The sequence below is a fragment of the Aethina tumida genome, chromosome 1, assembly GCF_024364675.1.
Source record: "Aethina tumida isolate Nest 87 chromosome 1, icAetTumi1.1, whole genome shotgun sequence".
In the NCBI taxonomy this organism is placed as follows: domain Eukaryota; kingdom Metazoa; phylum Arthropoda; class Insecta; order Coleoptera; family Nitidulidae; genus Aethina; species Aethina tumida.
Window position 1 is genome coordinate 2,253,791 of NC_065435.1, and position 24,746 is coordinate 2,278,536.

General features: G+C 27.7%; 2 protein-coding genes across 4 annotated transcripts; one reads left to right on the forward strand and one right to left on the reverse strand.

Moving 5' to 3' along the window:
• The first annotated feature begins 743 nt into the window (after positions 1-743).
• Positions 744-3,089, forward strand: LOC109601148 (3-ketodihydrosphingosine reductase). Its single transcript, XM_020017377.2, has 2 exons — positions 744-1,604; positions 1,684-3,089. Exons 1-2 carry the CDS (start codon positions 840-842, stop codon positions 1,894-1,896), a joined length of 978 nt encoding a protein of 325 aa, XP_019872936.1. The 5' UTR covers positions 744-839; the 3' UTR covers positions 1,897-3,089.
• A 179-nt stretch (positions 3,090-3,268) lies between these two features.
• Positions 3,269-24,506, reverse strand: LOC109600966 (NGFI-A-binding protein homolog). Of its 3 annotated transcripts, none has more exons than XM_049966838.1 (8): positions 23,977-24,506; positions 7,530-7,959; positions 5,525-5,779; positions 5,330-5,422; positions 5,117-5,264; positions 4,024-4,100; positions 3,806-3,965; positions 3,269-3,748 (listed from the first exon to the last, which is right to left on the reverse strand). In XM_049966838.1, exons 1-8 carry the CDS (start codon positions 24,293-24,295, stop codon positions 3,578-3,580), a joined length of 1,653 nt encoding a protein of 550 aa, XP_049822795.1. In that variant the 5' UTR covers positions 24,296-24,506; the 3' UTR covers positions 3,269-3,577. The 3 variants fall into 3 exon arrangements, with proteins under 3 accessions (XP_049822795.1, XP_019872724.1, XP_049822789.1); XM_020017165.2 differs by having other exon boundaries at positions 3,806-3,832; positions 3,884-3,965; positions 5,330-5,779; positions 23,977-24,505; XM_049966832.1 differs by having other exon boundaries at positions 5,330-5,779.
• Between the last annotated feature and the right edge of the window lie 240 nt (positions 24,507-24,746).

Consider the following 24,746-nt stretch of genomic DNA (forward strand, 5'->3'; position numbering starts at 1 on the left):
TTGTTTATTATTTATACAGGTGTAATAATTGGTGAGTTCTTATTTGATTTACAAATTTAAAACTACAATATTTGTGGACGTCACAATTTTTGTTGTATTTGAAATATTTTAAAGTACTAATTTTCAAAATAAATGCACTTGAAATTATTTTTTAAGAGGTAAGTTTTTTATTAAAATATAATAGTCATATTTTCTGTAGGGCTGGAGATTTTGACGACCAAGACAAAATGTCCAAGATTTAGTCTTTTAAACAATACGTCACAATTTTTGATTTATGTTTAATACAGTACAAAGAGTTTGATCATTCTGAATCATGAAGGGACATCCTGTACAATGACAGTAAGTCTTCCACTATGGGGGTAGACTTCTGTCTCTGTCATGCGTTATGTCTCTCTCTAAATTCAGATGGGTAAAACTCTTCCTACTGTATATACCTGTACATATATCAGTCTAAGGGGGCTTACACCTAAATTGAATTGTGTATATGTATTTTATAATTATACATACCAAATTTAAACATATTGGACTAAATGTTACGGAAATATGAGAAATTATAATTTAAATTTGAGATAAGAAGAAAAAGAAAAGTATTTAAATTTTCTTCATAATTGAACGTGTACAACCTACTTCAAAATTTTGATCGATTATTTAAGGAACTCCCTGTATTTATAAGATGTAATCTTAGTTGCCTACTCGAGTATCAACCGATTAAGTTGCTGTTGACAACACTGGTGTCGCCATTCTGAATAAATCATGTGCGGTCTGTAAACCGATGACAGGTAAATAAACGCCTGTAAATGTACATAAATTAGTGTTTAGTTCGCATGTGAGTGTGAAAAATGTTCGTTTTCCTATTCCTACCGGTGCTACTGATGGCGGGCGTGGTTAGGCTGTTCACGCCGCCGAAACGTAAATCCCTCAAAGACAGGCATGTTGTCATAACCGGCGGCTCCAGCGGAATCGGCAAGTCGGTGGCCGTGTTGGCCGCCAAAGAAGGGGCGCACGTAACCATAATCGCCAGGAACATCGAAAAGCTGGACGAAGCCTACGAAGAAGTGAAAAAGGCGTGTATCAGCAATGACCAAATCATAGCAAAAGTTTCCGTCGACGTTTCCAATTATGAGGCGGTGGAAAATAATCTGTGCGAAGTCGAGGAGACGGTCGGACCCATTTACATGCTCGTCAACTGCGCCGGAATGGCCATATGTGGGGTCCTGGAAGATTTTTCACCTGCTGACATTAAACAACTTATCAATGTTAACTATTTGGGTACATTGTACCCCATCAAGGCTATCATCCCCAAGTTTAAGGCAAGAGAGGAGGGCATAATTGTGTTGACGGCCTCGCAAGTGGCCCTAATGGGCATGTATGGGTACTCTGTGTATTCATCAGTTAAATTTGCACTCCGTGGACTAGCTGAGTCTCTACAAATGGAGGTAAAACCTTATGGGATCAATGTTACACTTGCTCTGCCTCCAGATACAGATACACCTGGCTTTGAAAACGAAAATAAGACAAAACCTACTGAAACCAAATTAATATCAGCTGCAGGAGGTTTGTTCAAACCTGAGGTTGTTGCTAAAAAGTTATTGGATGATGCATTGGTAAGTTGCTTTCATAATCTAATATCTAACCCACTATTACTTATTAGATGTTTAGTTAAAACTGTTATTTATGTTTCAGACTGGACAGTTCTTCAGTTATATTGGACTGGAGAGTTTTATTCTGACTACACTGTGTGTTGGTATGAGCCCCATAACTAATTTCTTTGATATTGTTGTACAAGTCATGATTTTGGGACCACTTCGCGCTATTTCTTGTTTTTACATCAAGTCTTTTGATAAAATTGTACTGAAGTGTCACAAAGAAAAATATAGAACCAAGAAGTCTGACTAATGTCAGTTTTTTGTGTTTAACTTTTCTATAGAATTTCTTTACATATTTTTAGATTAAATCAACATTAATTGTCTTAACAGTAGTCAAGAGTAGAACGAGTGAAATTGAACAAATTCACTGTATAAAAACTTATTCCTCCAACTCTAGTCTTTATTTTTATATGCGCCTGGTTACATTTTTAAAATAGCAATAGTAAACTCTTTCTTAAATTAGTAATAGCAAGTATGACATGTTATTAATCTTAATTCTCTAAGCCTAGTCTTTATTATACACAGAGACTGACAATGGAGTCATTTAATTGATACAGTGTCATCAGAAATGATTGACCATGAAAACTGCATGGTGTGAGATTTCTTAACAATAAGATATAACGTTGGTCATGATAAATTTTAATCGAACAATCATTTCTGATCACACAATTTATACCGAATTTTAAATGTTAGTAGAGAAATTATTGTTACTATCTTAATGTTTTAAAAGTATTTTATTGAGATAAAATTTACAATAATGTTTTAAACGAATGTTCTGATCTAATTATGTTATAGCTACCAGTTAGATGATATTTTTGTTTTAAATTGTTCAGGAACGGTTTATTTTGAATATCTGAACAGTATTATGTGGCCAGTGTAACAACTTGGCTTTGTTTTTATTGAAAAAATTTTAAAATATGAAAACATTAATTGAGTGATCAAATTTTGTTACTTAATCCGAAGCTTTGAATTGTAAAAATTGGCAATACCTGTTTAACCAGTGTGATAATATTAGTTATAAACTCTAATTTATGTAATTTCTCATAATTTTCAAGCACCCCATCATAAATTCTGTGTCTAACCAGCCAGATTTTAAAACAGGTTTAAATCTCCAGAAATCTAATTGGATGCAGAATTTATGAAATTATACAATTATAGATATTGACTGAATTATACAAGATTATTTATATATTTTTTTCAACTAATCAATTTAAAAACAATCTTGTATATAAGATAAAAAACAAACATCATATTGTTTTGACTGTAATTCGCATTTTGTTGCGGGAGTCTTGAATCCAAATGATGTATTTTACTGCTTGTTTGTATTCTTGAATAATCCTGTATGTATTTATTGTTTTAAAAAGTATTGTTTTAACACTGATTGTGTATAAATCTTCAATTTTAAATATACAAATTATATACTAAACCTGAGTACCTATTAAATCTTCTTGTATTTTTAATAAATGTATTTTACCATTACCAAATGGTTTTTTAATGATGGGATAAATGAAACAATTAGTGTAAATGATTGTTTTTATTGAAACATCTAAAATTGTACTTTATAAGAATTTATGAAAATATATCTCAAAAATTTATTAGCTAATTAATAAAAAACAAACAAAGACAGGTTATTTAATATAATTCACCTTAAGAAAATATAAAAAACAGTCACTATCATTAATTTAAACTTGTTATCAATAAATTAAAGAGTACATCAGTCAACGCTAATAAATTTGTTTAAAATACATTATAAATCACAGTATTAATTCTACAGGGTGCCTAATTTAATATGTTACTATAGATTATCTTTTCCAATATAAGGAACAAAAAAAGGCAACTTGGACATTTTAACCTTCAACAATATCCGTGAAAATAGATAAGGTACAGGAACGTTTTAATTAGACAACCTGTATTTTACAGTTCGAGTCACATCAGTCCTTGTCAGATCGAGACTCCTTCAGCGTAATCGGTGTGATAATGGCAGGAGACATTGCTAAGGCAGGATTCGCCACCGCGATTATGTTGTCCCCGCTAGCAGCGATCACTTTCGGCGAGAACTTGTTTAGGTCTTCCTCGCTTTCGTTTTGGTTCTCCATTTTCCGCTGCAACAAAATTAAATTAAAACCTAATCGTCACATTACTGATGTGTGGCAACTTACGTGTGAACCGTCTTGTTCCTGGCCAAACTGCAACAAAAGACAATCTTTGAATGTGGTCTTGTTGGTTGCTGGTCTTACCTTCGGCGAACTAGAGTTGCTGTAGGAGAAATGCGATTCAGTGTCGTCTAATTCTACCCCTAATGATGATCTACGTGTACCCCTGTAAAACGTACGGCGTTTAATTGTCTGGTTTAACTAGTTTTTGAATGTGGACCTACCTAGAACTATTTTTAGAGTTGTTTTGAAATAATGAATGCAGAGTCGTCCTCATAACGACTGCATCCTCATAAGAATCCTAAGGACATAAATATAAGTTAGTTGTTAGTCGGTTAAATTTGTAAATGAGTAACTGGATTTAGCGGAAGCATGCGAAAGCTTAAGCATTAAGCGTTAAAACCTTACCTCATTATTCTAAACCTGAATACTAAAAATAAAAAAGCCAAATAAATACAATAAACATTGATATTTATAATTGGGTTAATGAGCACTTACCAAATTTTGATGTTAAATGAATCATATAAGTATCATAAAAAATCGTAAGTTAAGGTATATGATTTATTCAATATCAAATCCTGCAAAAGCACAAAGCACCAAGTCTCAAAGACAATTAAAATAATACAATACAGCTTCACTCTATTTAAATATAGATAATTACAGGAATCTGTAAGAAAATCTTCCTAATTATATATTCTATCACAGTAGTTAATTCGTTAAAATAAGACAAAATGTTTTGAATTGATTACAACCGCCATCTATTGAACAAGAGCAATAAGATTATGTATTGAATGTTGTAGTTTTTATACATTACCAATTTATTGATTTTGCTTCAGGTCACCGGTTTTGCTGAAAATAATTTCCTGAAAACATGTTTAACATTTTCACACTTTCATCACCTATCACTTCACCACTCAATTACACTGGAAATTAATATAAAACGTTTTTCGTCTTTTTATTCAACAACTTTTAACAAACAAACTTTCAAAGCTGACTAGATACATAAATTAAAATAATTGTCTTTAAGCGTATACGCAATAAACCCAGTAAATGATTAGAAATTACACGAGTATAGTTCACGGACTAGAAATTAATATTAATATATATATCACAAAAACAATCCCTAATCATTTTTGGGCGAATCAGTATCCATTTAAAGCAAAGCACCGCACAAAAGCAGATTAATAATTACAGGGCATGCACATTGTAAGCTTTTGCGTGTTAATAATGCCTAAAAGCGTCGCCGGGACCCCCTTAATCTTCTAGGTTTATAAAGATGTGAGGTTTTTGCATGACATGTCGTGAAATATGCCTGACCTGGCGTTGGTCATCGCTGTCGGAGGTCGGCTCCATTTTCGGCTTCTTCATCGGAGGTCCGTCGTTGTCCTGTCCCCCCATCCTCGGACTGCCGCGACTGTCCATCGAGTCGCTGTTCATCTGTTTGCTCATGTACACCGAGGTCAATCTGCGGAAAAGTAAACACAGGCGTTAGACGTGCCCGCAACAAAACAACATTTCAAAACAACTTACTGCGTTTTCGAGTAGTAGCACCCGGAATCCTTGACCACTTGCCTGGCGAGGGGGAACAGCTCGTCCCTCCTGGTCAGCAGCGCCGGAATGAACCTGCAAATTTGGGCGGCCGCTTCATTAACGGAAACCTCGTGCAATGTCAACGGTTTTTCCGGTTTCCTTTTGCAATCGAACCGTCCGTAGATCGCGGCGTACCTTCGTATTTCGTCCATGCGTCTCGGATCGTTCTCCGGCATTGACATGACGAGTTCCAGTTCCTTGCACACCTTCTTTTTGGTGTTGTGCGGCTTCGGCTCGAACGACGGCAGACTTTTGCTGAGGCGTTCCGCCGCCGCGGCCAGTTTCGTTATTTGGCTGTCCATCAGGGTCGGTGTCAGTTGCACGTTCATGCTGCTGCCGGGGCTGGAGCTGGATGAAGGGGGGCAGGAAGGATCTAGTGGTGAATAAGGCCTGAAACAACACCATAATATCAAAATTTGCTCTTATTTTAAAGATAATTCAACAATGTTTAATAACTTTTTAAAGTTAGGTCCACCAAAAAGTCATATTTAAGCAAATTGTAGAACTCTTCTTTTCAATACTTTTCAACTTTAAAGCGATAAGAACGACAAAACATGGCATAAAATATATTTTCTTATTTCATTTATGTTTATTTTGGAGAAATATAAAAAATGTTGGTCAATCTTGAAGTAATTATCAATTGATAATTATAAAGCCATAAATATCATTATGATTATCAGCAAAATATGCTTTTATTATCTTATATTATAAAAATTATTGATTGATCTTAAAATAAATATCAATTGATAAATATCAAGTTATAAATATCATTATAATTATCAGTGAATTTTGGGTTGTATAAGTCTGTATAATTTATTCGTTTATTTGATTAGTTTTTTTTAGTTCAATATAATTAAACCGGTTTTATTTCATTTAAGACAATATTGGAGAAATATAAAAAATCTTGATCAATGTTGAAGCAATTATCAAAACATAAATATCACTAATTATCAGCAAATTCTGCTGTGTAGTGTATAATTTATTCATTTATTTCATTTAGGTTTTTTATTTAGACAAATTTTGGAAATGTATAAAAATTCTTGAACAATCTTGAAGTAATTATCAAGGCAAAAATATCACTGTAATTATCAACAAATTCTGACTAATAAGTGTATATAATTTATTTATTTGTTTGATTTGAGTAGTTTATTTAAATTCAATATAATTAAATAAAAATTCTTTATTGATTTTAAAGCAATTATAAAGTTATAAATATCACTAATTATCAGCGAATCTGCTGTGTAGTGAATAATTTATTCATTTATTTCATATAGATTTTTTATTTAGACCAATTTTGGAAATGTATAAGAATTTTTGGGCAATTTTGAAGTAATTATCAATTGATAATTGTAAAAACTAAAATATCACTATAATTATAAACAAGTTCTGATTTTAATAAGTCTGTATAATTTATTCATTTATTTGATTTAAGTAGTTTATTTAAATTCAATATAAATAAATAAAAATTCTTTATCTATATAATTTATTCATTTATTTGACTTGAGTAGTTTATTTAAATTCAGTAAAAATAAATAAAAATTCTTCGATATTGAAGCAATTATCAAGACATAAATGTCACTATAATTATCACCGCATTTATAAGTGTATAATTTATTTGTTTATTTTGTTTAGATTTTTTTATTTAAGCCAATTTTTAAGAAATATAAAAATTCTTAGACAATCTTTAAGTAATTATCAAGAAAATAATATCACTATAATTATCAGCGATTTCTGTTTTTTATAAGTGTCTAATTAATTTGTTTATTTCATTTACTTTTTTTATTTAGGCCAATTATGTGTGAAATTTAAAATTTATTGGACAATCCTGAAGTAAATATCATTAAATAATTATTAAGGCAAAAATATCACCATAATTATCAGCGAATTCTGATTTTTATAAGTCTATACAATTTATTCATATATTTGATTTGAGTTTTTTATTTAAATTCAATATCATTTCATTTAAGTCCATTTTAGAGAAATATAAAAAGTGTTTGACGACATTATCAAGGCATGAGTATCACTAATTTTTTTATACAATGCATCTACAAGTAGTACCATGTATACGACATGTTATTTTATATAACAAGTGTAATTTACTACTATTTAAAAACTACCAAACGGCTAGACGACTAGTTACCTTTTGTTGAGTGATAGTCCTGGACTTGAGACTGGAGGTAAGGCACATATATCACCAGGTGACGGGGAGTACATGGTACGGTTGCTGTCACCACTGTCCACCGAATAAAAACCGTGATTGCTGGTGACACGAGGACTGGACAGTTCCAGTTCGAAGTCCTCGCCCGGTATCAGGGGCATTTTGAATTTGGTCGGGTTCGTGACCCATTCCTGCAACGATTTTTGCAGCCGTCTGACGTGCAGCGGCTTCGAGGCCATGCCGACCAGCGACATGATCTCCAGGAACTCCTCCTCGCCGGCGTCGCACAACTGCTGCACGTCGTCGCCGCCCATCTCCAGCAGTGTGTCGTAGTAAAGCAAGAGAGATGCGTTCTGCATTACCCTGTATAATTGCAGTTCGGCCAGGTTGGTTGGGTACGACGTAGGAAATACTGAAAAGAAATTGTTGCTGTTGAGTTTTTGTTCGTCCTGTACGTTGGAAGGAGTAAATGAGGAGTAAAATTATCTAAGAAATACGTAGTGAAATGTGGTGGACGGCTTTTAAAATTGTGTGGGTCATTTTAAATCCTGACCTGCATTTTTATTGATTCTTCAATTGTCGTTGCACTCTGCATCGTCTGCAATAATGTTTGGGTGACTTTTTTCAATAACCGTGCTGCGCAAGGCAGAAATACCTGTCTATGCATTTTTCTACTCGTGGGAAATAATATTGTTATGCCTTTTTTTGCCATTAAAAATTATTTCATATTCAACAGATGTTCATACGGCCACGAAAAAATATGAAATTCTCAATTTATAACATATGAGATAAATCAAGTTTTTATGAATATAGAAATTTCTTGTAAAAAGTGGCTTTATTAAATTTCACTGATACAGTAATTGCTTCCTCGTGTATAATCTCAAGAAAATTCACTATACCAGTTTCTCAACGTTGTTTATACATACCGTATATCTGTTATTTGCAAATTCTTCAACAATTATATATAAATTCTACAATTATCTGTTTAAATAACTCTTCCTGTTTTACCACCGGTTCAATTAATTAACCGAATAATATTCAACAAATGTTTCCAATATAAAGCAGAAGTGGTTAGAGTACGATTAGTTTTTAAAAACTCCAACAGGTAATGAGCTTTTGATAATTTTTATGAAATCAAAATTATTTATTTAGTTTGTTTAAAAGGTCAATTGATAATTATTAAGGCATAAATATCATATAATTAGTAATGAATTTTGGTTATTATAAATCTATATAATTTATTCCTTTATTTGACTTTTTTTATTTAGACGAACAGAAAAATTCTTACTTGATCTTGACATAATAATCAGACTTAGATTTTTTTATTTAGACGACTTTTTGGGGAACAGAAAAATTCTTATTTGATCTTGACATAATTATCAGGGAAAAATAATTGCCAAAATCGTAATTATCGAGGCACAAATATCACTACATTTATTTTTAAATGTAATAAACATTATTTATTTGAATTGGAATTTATTATTTTTTAAACGAATATTGGGGGAATATAAAAAATCTTATCAAGTGATAATTATTAAGGTATAAATATCACATAATTATTAGTGAATTCTGGTTATTATAAATATATAATATATTCCTTTATTTGACTTGGATTTTTTTATTTAGACGACTTTTTGGGGAACAGAAAAATTGTTACTTGTCCTTGACATAATTATCAGGGAAAAATAATTGTCAAATTAATAATTACCGAGGCACAAATATCACTATAATTATTTTTAATTGTAATGTAACTATACAGATTTTAAATGACTTGAGGTATTTTTTTAGATGATTATTGGGGAAATATAAAAAATCTTCAACAATCTTAAAGTAATTATCAAATGATAATTATTAAGGCATAAATATCATAGTTATTAATGAATTCATGGTTATTATAAATCTATATAATTTATTCCTTTATTTGACTTAAGTTTCTTTATTTTGAAAATTTTTTGGGGAACAGAAAAATTCTTATTAGATCTTGACATAATTATCAGGGAAAAATAATTGCCAAAATCATAATTATCGAGGCACAAATATCACTACAATTGTTTTTATTTGATATGAAATATTTTTATTTAAACGAATTTTGGAGGAATAAAAAATTCTTCAATAATCTTAAAGTAATTATCAATTGATATTTATTAAGATTATTATTAAAGACGACTTTTTGGCGATATCCAAATTCTTACTTGATCTTGACATAATTGTCAAAGACAATCAATTGTCAAATTTATAATTAGACTAATTTTGGGGAAATATAAATTTTGAAGTAATTATCATTTGATAATTAATAAGGCATAAATATCATATAATTATTCTGGGAATTGGATCTTGACATAATTATCAAGTCATAAATATCACGTAAAATTATCAAGGGAAAGTAATTGTTAATTTTTATAATCGATTTTGAAGTAATTATCAATCGATAATTATTAAAGCATAAATATCACGATACCTACATACCTAATTATCATTTGCTAAGGTTTTCCCATTCCTCCACTTATTTGAATAAAAAAATTGTGGGATTATCCGTTTAGTAAAACTTCCCGGATTTCCCACCGTTTGGATTAATTAGCCGAAAAATATTCAACAAGTCATCCGAGCTCCCGAACCACAAGTGATTAGAGGATGATTATTTTTTGAAAGCCCAAGAAATAAAAAGGGTCATCTTTTCGTGTGAACTATAGAAAAAATCAAGAAGGTACGGGTCTGTTTAATATGCAAGGGCACGATATGTCAACACAACATTTGAATATTCCCCGCAAAGCACCCACTATAAAAAAAAGGAGGACCAGGTACATCGCGCCGAAGACGCATTGTTTTTTTCATTCGGACCTTCGGCAAGTCTCCAAATCCTTTCTCACACTAACTAGAGATATAATTTTTTTTTTCATCGGTACGCGGAAAAAAATGTTTAATTATGCAATGCCGGGCCGGTCATAAAAACTAGACAGGTATAAAACTAAGCGGAGCGGGGTGGGGGTCGGAGGGGCATTGTGTGCGCGTCGAGGGTGCGGACCCGGGACCCCTTCGCAATTGACGGACCTTCAAGGGCGCATTTTCACTAACCGGATGTTGCAATTGCTCACCATTTTACCAAATCCGACGCCCACGTAATATACATCACTACTGTGTTGTCAATTAACTATACTTTTTTAATTCCAGTAGGATAGAAGGCTCTCATACAATATACAGGGTGATTTACCTAATTGATTCATTAGAGGTTTATAGAGAAGTAACAGAAAATATCAATCTGGAATTTTGGCTGTGGTTATAGTTTGAAATTAGTTGTTTTTCTAAAATATTTTTGAAAAACAAAAAAGGTTTAACCGGAAGGGACGTTAGCTTTGTTTTTTCAAATAGATTCATTTAAATATAATTAAAACTTCCTATATTCTTTTGTTTTTGAGAAAAATATTTACTCATAGAATCATGTAGATGAATCACCCTGCATATTAAGCTCCCTTGTTTTAAAATTGTTTTTTGTCATTATTCCAGTGTGTTCTTTAATTAATATGTCTAAAATAATCTGAAAAAAGAGGCCTATAAACGTCTAATGAATATTAAGTTTAAAAAATACTTCCTCATTTTAAAATTGTTTTTATTTGTGACTAATTCCGGTCTTTATCATGTAGAAATATCAAAATGTTCTTGTTTAAAAAACTAAATTTGATTTATTTAACAGATTGTTTATAATTCAGTATAATAACTGAATAAATAAATAAATAAATAATGAAATAAAAGCTTTTAATTAAAAATAATGGCAATTAATTAATTCATTTATTTTTAGATTAGGTAAAATAATAAAAACGAATATAAATTTAAAAAAATATATATTTGTATTATTTATTTAAGTATGAATAAAAATAATACTTCTTAGTTATTTAAAATAATTAAAAAATGTAAAAATATTAATTAATATGTATATTTACATTATTATAAATAATAAAATCAATATTTGATGGCTTTTATTTTATTTTCAGACAAATAAAAGTTTACAATAACAAAGCTTCATTTGTGACAAAATAAACGACTGAAAACTAATCATCATTAGTTTAAGGATGCTCATCATTTTTAATTTCATATATTTTTAAGAGAATCTGAATAAACTATAAAAGCTGTAATGAATCACTTGGGTGAATCACCCATTAAGTTTAAAAAATAGTTTCTTGTTTTAAAATTGTTTTTATTTGTCACTAATTTCGGTCTTTATCAGGTAAAAACATCAAAATGTTCCTGTTTAAAAAACTAAATTTGATTTATTTTATAGATTGTTTATAATTCAGTACAATAACTGGATAAATAATGAAATAAAAGCTTTTAATTAAAATTAATGGCAATTAATTTATTTAGTTTTAGATTAGGTAAAAGTAAAAAATAAGAAAATTATTTTTTATTAATAATTAAAAAATATGTTGCTATAAATATTAAAACAAAATTTATAGCAATTTTTATAATTTCAATTACATGAATAATAAAAACAACTTTGACGTGTTTTAAACAAAATTTCGACGTTTTTGCCTTTGTCAAATAAAAACAATAAAAAAATAATATTTTTTTTTTAACCTAACATAATTTTGGAAACGAAACAAGGTGAACATTTGATCAGAATAAAGGGGGCCCCCCGTTTTCGATCTAGACACATCTGACACGTATATATTTTTTTTTTAGTGCCATACCATGCATAAAAAAACTTGTCCGCTAAATAATAAAATTTGTTTAAATCCGTGTTAACCTTTTAGCGAATCGCGTTCGGCAAATTTACATAACCGTGGTAAAATTATTCGAGTTCAAAATTGAATTTTGAAATAAGTGGCCAGTTTTTGTTATGGTAACATGCAGCAATCTGGTTTTTTGTCTGCCGGGATATTATGGTGTCTGACTACGTTCGGTTTTTTTTTTATTTACGTAAATATTGAGATTTAATGGGATCATCCGGCAAAAACTTAATAAACTTCGTCCGAAAAAAAAAAATTGAGAGAGAGAGAAGACGTATTATGATTGTCGTGGTACCGTTCGGAAAATTAGATTTGTGTACCATTATTATTATTTTTATCGGGTCCACCACGAAATGTTTAATTAATTTTTTATGCTGGCCCAAATTATGTAACGCCGACTACGTTCATGCGTTAAATGTTAACGTGCATCTATTTTGGGAGCAACCGGAAAAAAAAAATAAATTTCACATAATTACTAAAAAATGAACAAACAAAGAACACAAATAAATAATGGAACTTTCAATATTTAAAATAACTCAATCTTCTTCTATTTATTTATTAGTTACTTTTTTATTTTATGCATTAATTATATACTGTAGTTTTTTTTTATTCATTAAAAAACATTAAAATATTATCGAATTAAAATAAATAAATAAATAATAAAACAATAATTTGTATTATGCGTTTATTTTATTATTTTTGTCAAAAACAATGTTGGTGCATTTTATTTATTATTTAATTAAAACTGTAAATGTAATAAAAGTAAATTTTTTATGAAATAATCTAAGAAAATATTGAAAAATAATCGCTAAATTTTTGTGTATATAAATTCTTGTGCATTTAAATGGAAAAGTGTAACAAAAACATTTCTTAAGAAAGAATCTAACAAAATGAAATATTTAAAACTGGTTATATCTTTATGGAAGTTGGTTATTTTAATATTTTTATAAATATTATAAATAATATTTAGTATTTTTAATTTTATTAGAATTTGAATGGAAATATATAACAAACTTATATTTCTCACAAAGAAATCCAACAAAAAAATGATTAAAGAGTAATCATCAAATTCCTGTGTAAATTATTTATTCTAATATTGTTATAAATATTATAAACAACATTTAATGTTTTTAATTATATTTGCATTTAAATAGAAAAGTATAACAAAAACACATTTCTTATAGAAAAATTTAATAAAACGAAATATTTAAAAATAATTATCTTTTAACAAGTTGTTTATTTTAATATTATTGTAAATATTATAAACAATGTTTAGTATTTTTAATTTTATTAGAATTTGTATGGGAAAATATAATAAAATCATTTTTCTCACGAAAGGATATAACAAAAATAAGAATAATCATCAAATTCTTGTATAAATTATTTGTTATATTATTGTTATAAATATTATAAACAATGTTTACTGTTTTTAATTTCACTAGAATTTGGATGGAAAAATGTAACAAAATCATTTTTCTCACGAAAGGATCTGACAAAAAAATGACTAAAGAGTAATCATCAAATTCTTGTATAAATTATTATTATATTATTGTTATAAATATTATAAACAATATTTAGTGTTATTAATTTTATCGGAATTCAAGTAGAATAATATAACAAAATAATCTGACAAAAAAATAAATGTATAAAAAATAATTAAAATTACAAATTCTTGTATAAATTATTTATTCTGGCGTCATATAATTTCATTTTTTTCATTTAATCTTAGTTGAACAAAAAAATGTAATTGTAACAAAACCACAGTTCTCACGAAAGAATCTTCAGAAAAAAAAAATGATTCAAAACAACTCGTCATCTTCTTATGCAAATTCAATTAGAAAAAACTTGGTCGTATGAAAAAAAAAACGTTCTCACAGCTTCATCTACCTACAAAAAGTATCATCACCGAAGACAAAAAAAAACACTGTTCCCATATTACTTAAGACTCTCATCTACTTATTATTCAAACTGACCTCAGTCAAGTTGAAAGGGTTGGCGTTTTTTGCCCGGTCCCGTCGAAAAAAACGCGAATCCAGGGGAAGCCGAGAGGTACCGTCCGTGGGGTCGTGGGGTCGAAGGGGTGCCACCCCACCCGTCGCCCCGGCACCAATCCGGACCGAGTGCAGGTATTTGGCAAATCGTTCAGCGGGCCAAACCCGCCCAAACTCCGAGTCCTATTGTCGAAAACTGGGTGCCATATTATTTTTACTAACCCCCTTCGGGGACCAATTTTTTTTTTGTATGGTGGTGCGATTTTGAGTTTACCAATTGTGAGCGGTGCCCCGGTGGCAGTCCGGTGGCAGTGTAACGTACTTCGGCGTTTTTGCTTGGTCCGTAACGGACTAATTGTTTATTGTTGCCGGTCCGTTTTGTTGGGATTATTATAATTTTAGTCTAGTTCCCAAGAGCGCTGCCGCTGCGACGGCAAAAAGCGGGCATTTATTCCTGTAAACGGCTCGTAATTTATAAAAAGCGTATCAATAATCATAGAAGAGTTTTCAGCGTCGGTTTCTTGCCGATAAATATTCGTCGTACCGTCCAATAATTTATTTTTAATTTAAAGTTAACGTATCAATATTAATTCCCAGTACCTGGCCGACCATAATACATCTCTGAGCTATCTGAGAACATAAAATGGGTTGGGTTTTTTTTAATAACGCATACAGCTTCCACATCGGGCAACTTTTTGCGGCGGCTGTTTTTCAACCGGCGGAATGCCTACTTCAATTTCGGTGGCGGGTATCAAATCGATATCTTAGTTTTTCTCGGCACGAAAATTTTCTACGGAAAAAAGTCGTCCGTGACGAGAAGCCCGGCCGATCGGCAAAAAAACCATTGCGCCCGGTAAAAACTGCTCGAGACACTTTTTATTCGGCGGTCAGACCGATTTCATAGCTAGCTCAAGACTCCGTGTACACTCGCGGCCATAAACATCGCTTCGTAAACTGCATTTTGATCCTTTAAAAACGGTTCGTTCTCAACTTTTTGATTCTGTTAATATCTATAATCGATTTTTATGTTTTACACACATCAATTTATTGTTATTTCTAATATAAAAATCTGACAATTTATTATCTAAGAAACTACTGAAAAATAAAACAAATATTTTTTGACCATTTTCAAGAAACTTTCGATACACCAACTTATAAACAAAGTTTGATTACAAACAAATGTAGGTTACAATAACAACTTAAAAATTTATCGAAAATTAGATTAAATTGATGTCTAAAACTGCCAAAAATTGATGTTGACAGCACTGACGAAAAAACGGTATAATACAAGGTAAAAACCTGGACAAAAACATTATTTTTATTATATTTAATTTTGTGATTTGTTTGTTGATGGGATTGTCATTTTATTTTTGTTAACAATTATTTAATTTATTTATTTGTGAAGTAGTCTTTACTTCCACTAGTTTATTTTAATTTTGAGGCCTTAATATATTTGTAATAAAGAAATTGGCCAATTTATTTTCTAATAAATTATTAGAAGACAAAACATTTTTCTAATAATTGTTTAGTAACTTTTGATACCATCAACTTTAGTTGGTAAGTTACATATTTTAAAATAACCTAACCTAAAAATAAATATGTTGCCAGCACAGACGAAAAATAGTATAATACACAAATTGCTACCAATTTAGTAAATTTTACCACATATTAGAAACACATGTGATTCCTCGACAAGTTTTTTTTTTTGAAATTACATATTTTAAATTTTCAAAGTGAAAAAAATTGCTGTTTTTGACCTCCCACATTAATTGTTTACGATAATTAATTTTAAGCAAAAAACTGGACGACACCTAACCTAAAAATAAAAATGTTGGCAACACTGACGAAAAACTGGTATAATACACGAATTGCTGCCAATTTAATAACATTTACTAATATTTTAGAAATATGTGACTCCAGGTCTAGATTTTTTTTGAAATTACAAGTTTTATTCTATTAATTATTTCTTATTTAAACAAATCTCGTGATTGAATATTATTTTTACAAGGTTTCTATGAAATAATTTTAATAAATAAACAAATTTTGGGTATTTGTTCTGAAAAATTTTAGATAAAATAAAAGAATCTAAAATTAAATATTGTAAAAGTTTAAATTCTACGAAAAATAAAGTACAAATCAAAATAATTTGTAATTTTAGACATAAAATAAAAGAAGTTTAATATATTATACTAAAAAATTATTATTCACTTTATTTCATATAACAAAATCATAAATTTAAATGTGTTCTTAATAGAATTTAAAAAACTTTAAAATCTAGGAAAAATAAAGTAATTTTTAAATTAATTAATAATTATTGGAACATTAAAATTTTTATATTTTTTTAATTTTTTATTAATTTTTTATTTATTATTTATTTCCTATTTTTAAAATTATCTTACTTAAATTACTTTTTTATACTTTATTTTTTCAAATTTGTATGATAAATACATTTAATAAATAGTTCATGTTTAGGAAAGAAATAATTTTAATAAACAAACCAATTTTAGGAATGAGTTCTGATGAAAAGTTTTTAATTATTCGTATGAACCAAAATTATTTGTTATTTTAGACATAAAATAAAAGTATCTTTAAAAATAAATATTCTGATACTTAAAATTTATTATTCAGTTTATTTCGATGATAAAATAATAAATTTAAATTTATTGATTCTTATAGTATAAAAAAATTAAAATCTAGGAAAAATAAAGTAATTTTAAATTGATTATGAAGTAATAACATGTTAATTATTTTTAGTATTCTTTTTACAAACATTCATATCCTATTTTTAAATTTATCTGAAACTGAAATTTTATACGTTTTAGAGATATTTTTAATACAAAAAATATGTGAAGAAACATTCCAGTTATAATAATTTTAATTTATTATTAATAAAATTATTTATAACCTTTAATACAAAATATTCTTAACTTGAGAAAAATGTAAATTTAAAATCATTATTTATTTTGATTTTTAATAATAAATAACAAAATTATGTTAATAAAATTGTTATAATAAAAAGTTATAACAAACTAATTCTATAAAAAATTGATTCATTTAATATTTGGTTTTATTTTCTATTTATTTTCACTTTAATTATATAAAATAAAATTATTCATTTGTGTTATAAATTAAAATTTATTAATTTGCAGATATAATATAAAAACTAGTTATTCAAAATATCATTTATCAAGATTTCGATTTATATGCTTTAAAATATCAATAAATTTTGATAAAAATTGATCTATACTCAATTTTATTTGCATTTTTGGATCCATTAGTAACATCCTTAATTTTCAGAAAGTGATTTTATTTATTATTAAGCAAATCACTTTAAATCGTATTGGGAACAACCTACTAGATTTATAAGTGACAAATAAACAACAATTAAAAAAAAAACAAACAAACAAAATTTAACTTAAATTCAAAGAACTTATTTCGGGGATTCACCCAACGAAACCAGAACTTAATTAAAACAAAAATTCAGCAAAATTTGGCACAAATTAAAGAAAAATTGATTCGGGGATTCACCCAGCTATTCCAAAACCTCCGTTTTTGGCGGCAAAAATGTGCGAAGTGACAAAACCACCGCGTTAATCCGGCCCGGCACGGATCTTCGATTATTATAATTATTTATGTGCGCTCTCTCTGGTCCTGAGTGTACGTCGATATAGCAGCGAAGGCATGCCGGTACAAGACCGTTTTTGTCAGTGTTAACTTCACCTAACCTGTAGTTTTTTTGACAAATACCTACAGTTGTATAGCACTTAACAATTACAGACGGGCTTTACAGGCCATAAGAAACATCACTGAATTCAATTACACATATACGATACCATTTTTAGTCGCGTTGAATGTGTCGCTTTCGTCTTGAAAACTCTCCTCTGTCTTTTGTCTCTTTGGCGAATATTCAGATGATTTTTTTTTATATATGTATTCTCCTCCCTTCTCCCTCCCCGTCTTTCGGTCTTTTGTTTCACAAATTATGACGTACGGATCATATTTCGGGTCTTTGTGCGCGGTTTCCTGTTCCGGTCATAGATTTGCGTTTTGCACGAATTTTTCGCCTGGCAACATACAACTGGACGCGACTGTTTTTTTTTTTTTATTTTATTATTTTGTTTTGTTTCGTTCATTAGAAAGTCCACCGACTTGTTTTTAAATACTTCCACAAAATGTCTGGGTTTTTTGGTTAATAATTTATTAATTATTGGCAAAAATTAAATGACAATCCGATCAACAAATAAATCACTACACTAAACTTGAGTTTTTTTGTCCAGTTTTTTTAGTTAAAATTAATTAATTGTAATATTTATCAGCGTTTTTAATATACGAAATATTTTATTTAAGAATTTATAGATTTCTGCAGTAAATAAATTAATAGTAAACTTTGATAATTATTAAATTGTATTCATTTTATTTTGTATCAAACAAAGTATTTAAATGTAAATTAAGTTAAAATAATTTGAAATTTTATTAAAATTTTATATATAACTAAGAATCAATAATCTAAATTTATTTTTCCTAACATGAACTTTCAGTTAAATATATAATTAAATTCTATTTAAATAGGAAATAAATGTTTATACAAAGAATATTAAAAATGTTATAAAATATTAACATATTATTTCAAAATTACTAATTAATTACTTTATTTTTTCTTAGTTTTTAAGTTTTTTTTTTATAGAATACTAAATCAATAAATTCAAATTTGTTATTTTATAATACAAAATAACCTAAATAATAATTTTAAGTATAAGAATATTTATTTTTAAAAATACTTTTATTTTATATCTAAAATTACAAATAACTTTGGTTTATACAAATAACTGGGTTAATTTTTCTCACAATAATAAAAATATTATAAAACATTAACATATTATTTCATAATTATTAATTAATTTAAAAATTACTTTATATTTCCTTAATTTTAATTTTTTATATATTAATAAGAATCAATAAATTTATTTAGAATTTAGAATATTTATTTTTAAAAATACTTTTACTTTAATCTAAAATTACAAATAATTTTGGTTTATACAAATAATTAGGTTAGTTTTTGTCAAAATTTACCCTTAAAATTTGTTTATTTATTTTTTAACTTTCTGTTAAATATATAATTAAATTCTATTTATTATACAAATCTCTCAAATTTATAAAAAAGTAGTTTAAGATAAATTTTAAAATAAAAAATAAATGTTTAAAAAAATAATACTAAAAATTATAAATATAAAAATATTATACGTATTATTATATAATTATGAATTAATGTAAGAATTACTTGATTTTTGATATATTTATTATTTTATAAATAATAATAAACTGAATAATGTATTTTATTTATAAAATATTTTTGTTAGTAAACAATTTAATTTTTATATGAAAATTGTTGCCACCAAACTTGAACAAGTGAGTCATTGTAAATTTAATACGTTTGTTGATTTTTATTTATAATATAAAAACTAGTTATTCATTAAAATTGAACGTAAATTTTAATTAAAATAATTTAAAATTTTATTTCAATTTTATTTGCGTAAAGCAAGTTTATATAATAGTAACTTGGAGTAGAAGAATTACGTAACACTATAAAGTTTCTAAAATGTAGTAAAATTTATTATATTGGCAACAATTTGAATATTATACCAATTTATAGTCAGTGCTGGCAACATGTTTATTTATAGGTTAGATTATTTTAATATACGTAACCTGTATATATTTGTAAACAAACTTTACTTATAAGTTGGTAGTATCAAAAGTTACTAGAAAGTAAAAGAAAAATGTTCCAGTAATTTATGAGACAATAAATTGGCCAATTTCTGTATCAAACGTATTTAGGTCTAAAAATTGTACAATAGATTAGTGTGTCCATTTATAGTTCAAAAATAAATTAAATTAGTTTTCTTTAATAATCCATTAACCAATAATGGCAAAAATAAAATGACAATCCCATCAACAAATAAATCACAAAATTAACTACAATAAAACTAAAGTTTTTGCCAAGTTTTTTGCATGAAATTAATTAATTTTAAACCATTACGAGTGTTTTTGATGTGGGGAGTAAAAAACAGCAATTTTTTCACTTTCTGACATTTAAAAATTCAAATCAAACATAATGGATTCAGTCCGGTTAATAATTAAAGTTTTTTTAGCTCGTATTGCATTAAAAACTGCAAGGTATCAAGTAATCTGTGACTGACTTTCTATTTATAATTCCTGAAGCGTCAACTGTTTCCCAAAAATGAAATTTTTTATTTTTACCGTTGTACAATATGACAATTGGGTAATTGGATGGTGACGTAACTTTCGCCCTTCATTTGACGCGTGTTTACTGTCTAACAAAATTGTACAAGACGTGTAAAATGAAAAAAAAAAAACAAATTTAGATGTACACATTACAATGATCCAGGGAATTTTATCGGCGTCCGTGAGACATGACGGAACAATGAGTAAAAATTTGCCGATAGGAGAATCTGTTCGGGCATTACTCACATTGATTTTTGTTCTTTCGCTGTTAACAATGCGTCTCATAACCTCCAGCCACTTGAAAAAATTTCTCAAAATAAGTAAGTAAATGTAACTTTTAAGGCGATTGTTATCTTAAACATCAAATCGATATTTTTGTAGGTTTAGGGATAATTAAACTGTTAATATTGTATGTAGGATTGCAGTTCACTACTTTCGTGCCCCCGGAGGACGTTGAGACCGAAAGAATATTACGTGCTATTAAATTAATAAAGTGAATTTTTATCATGTTTAACCGAAAATTAAACAAAACGAAAATATCCAGCATGTATTAAATTTATTTTTACTCGAATATATAATACTACAAGTTTATAATTTTAGTTTTATTAATTAATAACAGGAGTTTTATAATTACAATTTTTTTAGTTGAGCAAAAGTTTTTTTTTTGTTGTATAAAATAATGTAAATTAATTTTATTTATTTTTAATAAAGAATTTAATATTTTTTAATTTATTTTATTGAATCACATGAATATAATTAAAAAATATTATAATAGGATTTATAAATGGGTAGAATTTTAAATAGTTGTTAAATAATTTTATTAAAATGTAATATGTAAAAGTTTACCAGATAACTTTAAGTATGCACAATTTTGGAAAACTAATTATGTTAACCATAAATCAATTTTAATTTTATCAATTAATAATCCCATTAAATAAGTAAATAATTTAAATTTATTCATATTCATAATTATATAGAAAAATTATATTATAAACAATAAAATATACACAATTATTGAAAACATATATTGTTTATTCAAGTTATTAATTACATTTTTAAAAAGTATTTTTTATACTGAAATATAAAATAGACTCAATTTGTATGTATAAATATATAAATAAAATGATATTAGATATTATTAATGTTATATTTAAACAAATCTATAAATATAAATTATTTAATAATTGTAATCCAAACTTATTAATAAATTTAAAAATAAGAATATTACATTACCAAAATAAGGAATATAACTTCTATTTTTTATATTATTATTGCAGCTAAATTATTGTTCATTTAAGTAACATTAAAAAAAATCACTACTTAATAACAATGAAACTGAACAAATTTAATTTTAATTTATGTTCGTGTAATTTTATTTCTACATTATGAACATTAATTAAGAAACTTTATTAATTATTGAAAATGATTAATAAATTTAAATTTAAGAATTTTATTACGTTTACAAATAATATAAGGAATATTACTTTTATTTTCTTATTATTTCATTTCTGTGTCATGAACTTTACCTTTACTAATTAATTATAAGTTTAAATGAATAAGTTATATTTAAAAATACACATTAATTTTTCAGCTAATATAAAGAATATTACTTTTATTTTCATATTATTTGATTTCTGAGACGTGAACATTAATTAATAAACCTTAATAATTAATAATACGAATCAAAATGAATAAATAAATCTTAATAAATAAATTTAGATTTAAAAATACATATTAAATTTTCAATTAATATAAAGAATATTACTTTTATTTTCATATAACATGAACATTAATTAAAAATTTTTATTAATTAATAATATCCATCTAAATGGATAATAAATTTTAATTTAAGAATATTTGTTACATTTTCAAATCATATAAAAATATTAATACTATTAATTTCATATATTTTCATATCTACGACATGAACATTAATTAAGAAACATTATTAATTAATAATACAAATATAAATGAACGATAAATTTAAATTTAAGAATACTTCATCATATTTCCAAATTAAATAAAGAATATTTCTTTTATTTTCCAATAATATGAACATTAATTAAGAAACCTTATTAATTAGTAATAAGAATCTAAGTGAGTAAAAAAAATTAAATTTAAGAATACTTATTACGTTTCTAAATAATATAAGGAATATTACTTTTATTTTCATATAATTTCATTCATATAACATGAACATTAATTAAGAAATTTTACTAATTAATAATATGAATCTAATGGACAAATAAACAACAAATTTAAATTTAAAAATATTTGTTACATTTTCAAATCATACAAACAATATTATTACTATTATTTTCATATAATTTTATACCTATGACATTAATTAACACTTTATTAATTAATTATACAAATATATTGAATAATAAATTTAAATTTAAGAATACTTTTTCCATATCCAAATAAAATAAGAAATATTACTTTCGTTTTCATATAATTTCATTTGTATAACATGAACATTAATTAAGAAACATAATAATTAATAATAAGAATATAAATAATAAATTTAAATTTAAGATTACTTATTACATTTTCAAATAATAGAAATAATATTACTTTTATTTTCATATAATTTTGCTTCTATAACATGAACATTAATTAAGAAACCTTATTAATTAACAATACGAATATAAATAAATAATAAATTTAAATTTAAGAATATTTATTACATTTTCAAATAAAATAAGAAAAATTACTTTCAGTTAAGATTATTAATTAACAATATGGATTTAAATGAATTTTTAATTAAAATTTAAGAATAGTTTTTACATTTTCTAATAATATAAAGAGTATTATTATTATTATTATACTTTTATTAAGACACTATTAATCAATAGTACGAATCTAACTGGATAATACATTTAAATTTAATAATACATATTTTTACATTTTCAAATAAGAAATATGAACAACAACATTTAAAAAATGCATTCATTAATAAGACGAATTAAAGCGGATATTTAATACATTTATATTTAATTTAGTATAAAAAATACAAATAATTTTATTTTTTTTTTATAAATGAAATGAAATAAAAGAAATTAATTTTTATCAGTGTATTAAAATTTCAAGACTATTACAATTGAATTTATCTAGTTAATTAAGTTAATTTTAATATAATTTAGTTTTTGTAGTATGAATACTTTTATTTATTGTACAAATGTATTAAAATATTAATTAGAAAATATATTTAAAAATATGAAATAAATGTATAAATATATTATAAATTATTAAATGGTTTTGTTTGAATAATATAATAAAATAATAAAATCAATAATCTAATAAAAAAATATTTTAAAGAAACACAATTATAAGTATTTAATAACATAATCGTGTTATTAGAAAAAGAACCGACATCCGCAAACGCTAAAACTAGTGCCAGTTAAAGAAAAAAGGGTGCCATATGTAGTGTATCGTACCCCCGGACCATGAAACTGTTGGCGTCGCAAAACTTACTGGTATTGTTGTTGTTTTTGCTGATGATCTTCCTCGGCACCGAAGGCGACAGCGAGTTCCTCTGCAGCAGGATAGCGTTCGACGCCGTCATCGACGACGACGACGATCCGGGCGTGATGCAAACCTTCGGCGATTGTCTGGCACTCGAACTGGAACTGGCACAGTTAGCCGGCGTGTTGGGCAGCGTCGCGTTAGCCACGACCGCCGATGCCGCCGCCGCCGCCACCGCCGCCGCGTCCGCACTGTTGTTCGTCGTCGAGCGCGGTTCGTCGTTCGCACAGGCCGTCGTCGTCTGCATGGCATCCATGTCGCATACCATCAAAAGACCTTAGTCGCGTAAGAAAAAGCGACCGGACACGGACGGCACGTATCGGAAACCCAAAAATCGAAAACACCACCGACGGAACGGAAAATGAGCGTGAACGGAAAAAATGAAAAAAAAGCGGCGAGGCACGCGTGCGTCTGTCCGCTGCAAGTGGATGCGACCGTTCGCTGCAGAACTGCAGTCGGGATTAGTTTGGTCGTTTTATTTTTCGACTCCCCGCCTGGAAAGCTCCGAACGACTATCGCCATCCCCACCACCGGCGCCCGCTTTCGCCCGAAAGGGTTTCCCACTTACGGAGTCCGTAGGAAGCCGGAGCTTGCGGTCCCAGCCTCGACCTCCCCCCACCCTTCTTGGCCGTGCCAGCGTCCTGGTCCTCTGGGTACGCGTCCGCGACGTTCCGGTCCTTCGGGTCCGCGCTCCTCTCTCCGTGGGTTTGGTGCGTTTG

Excerpts from the sequence above, each read along its gene's own strand:
- LOC109601148 (XM_020017377.2), top strand. The coding sequence starts at position 840 with ATGTTCGTTTTCCTATTCCTACCGGTGCTACTGATGGCGGGCGTGGTT. Across the intron at positions 1,605-1,683 it reads AGTTATTGGATGATGCATTG|ACTGGACAGTTCTTCAGTTA; the intron begins GTAAGTTGCTTT and ends TTTATGTTTCAG.
- LOC109600966 (XM_049966832.1), bottom strand. The coding sequence starts at position 24,295 with ATGGTATGCGACATGGATGCCATGCAGACGACGACGGCCTGTGCGAAC. Across the intron at positions 5,265-5,329 it reads TGCTACTACTCGAAAACGCA|ATTGACCTCGGTGTACATGA; the intron begins GTAAGTTGTTTT and ends ACTTTTCCGCAG. Across the intron at positions 3,749-3,805 it reads AGGAACAAGACGGTTCACAC|CGGAAAATGGAGAACCAAAA; the intron begins GTAAGTTGCCAC and ends ATTTTGTTGCAG.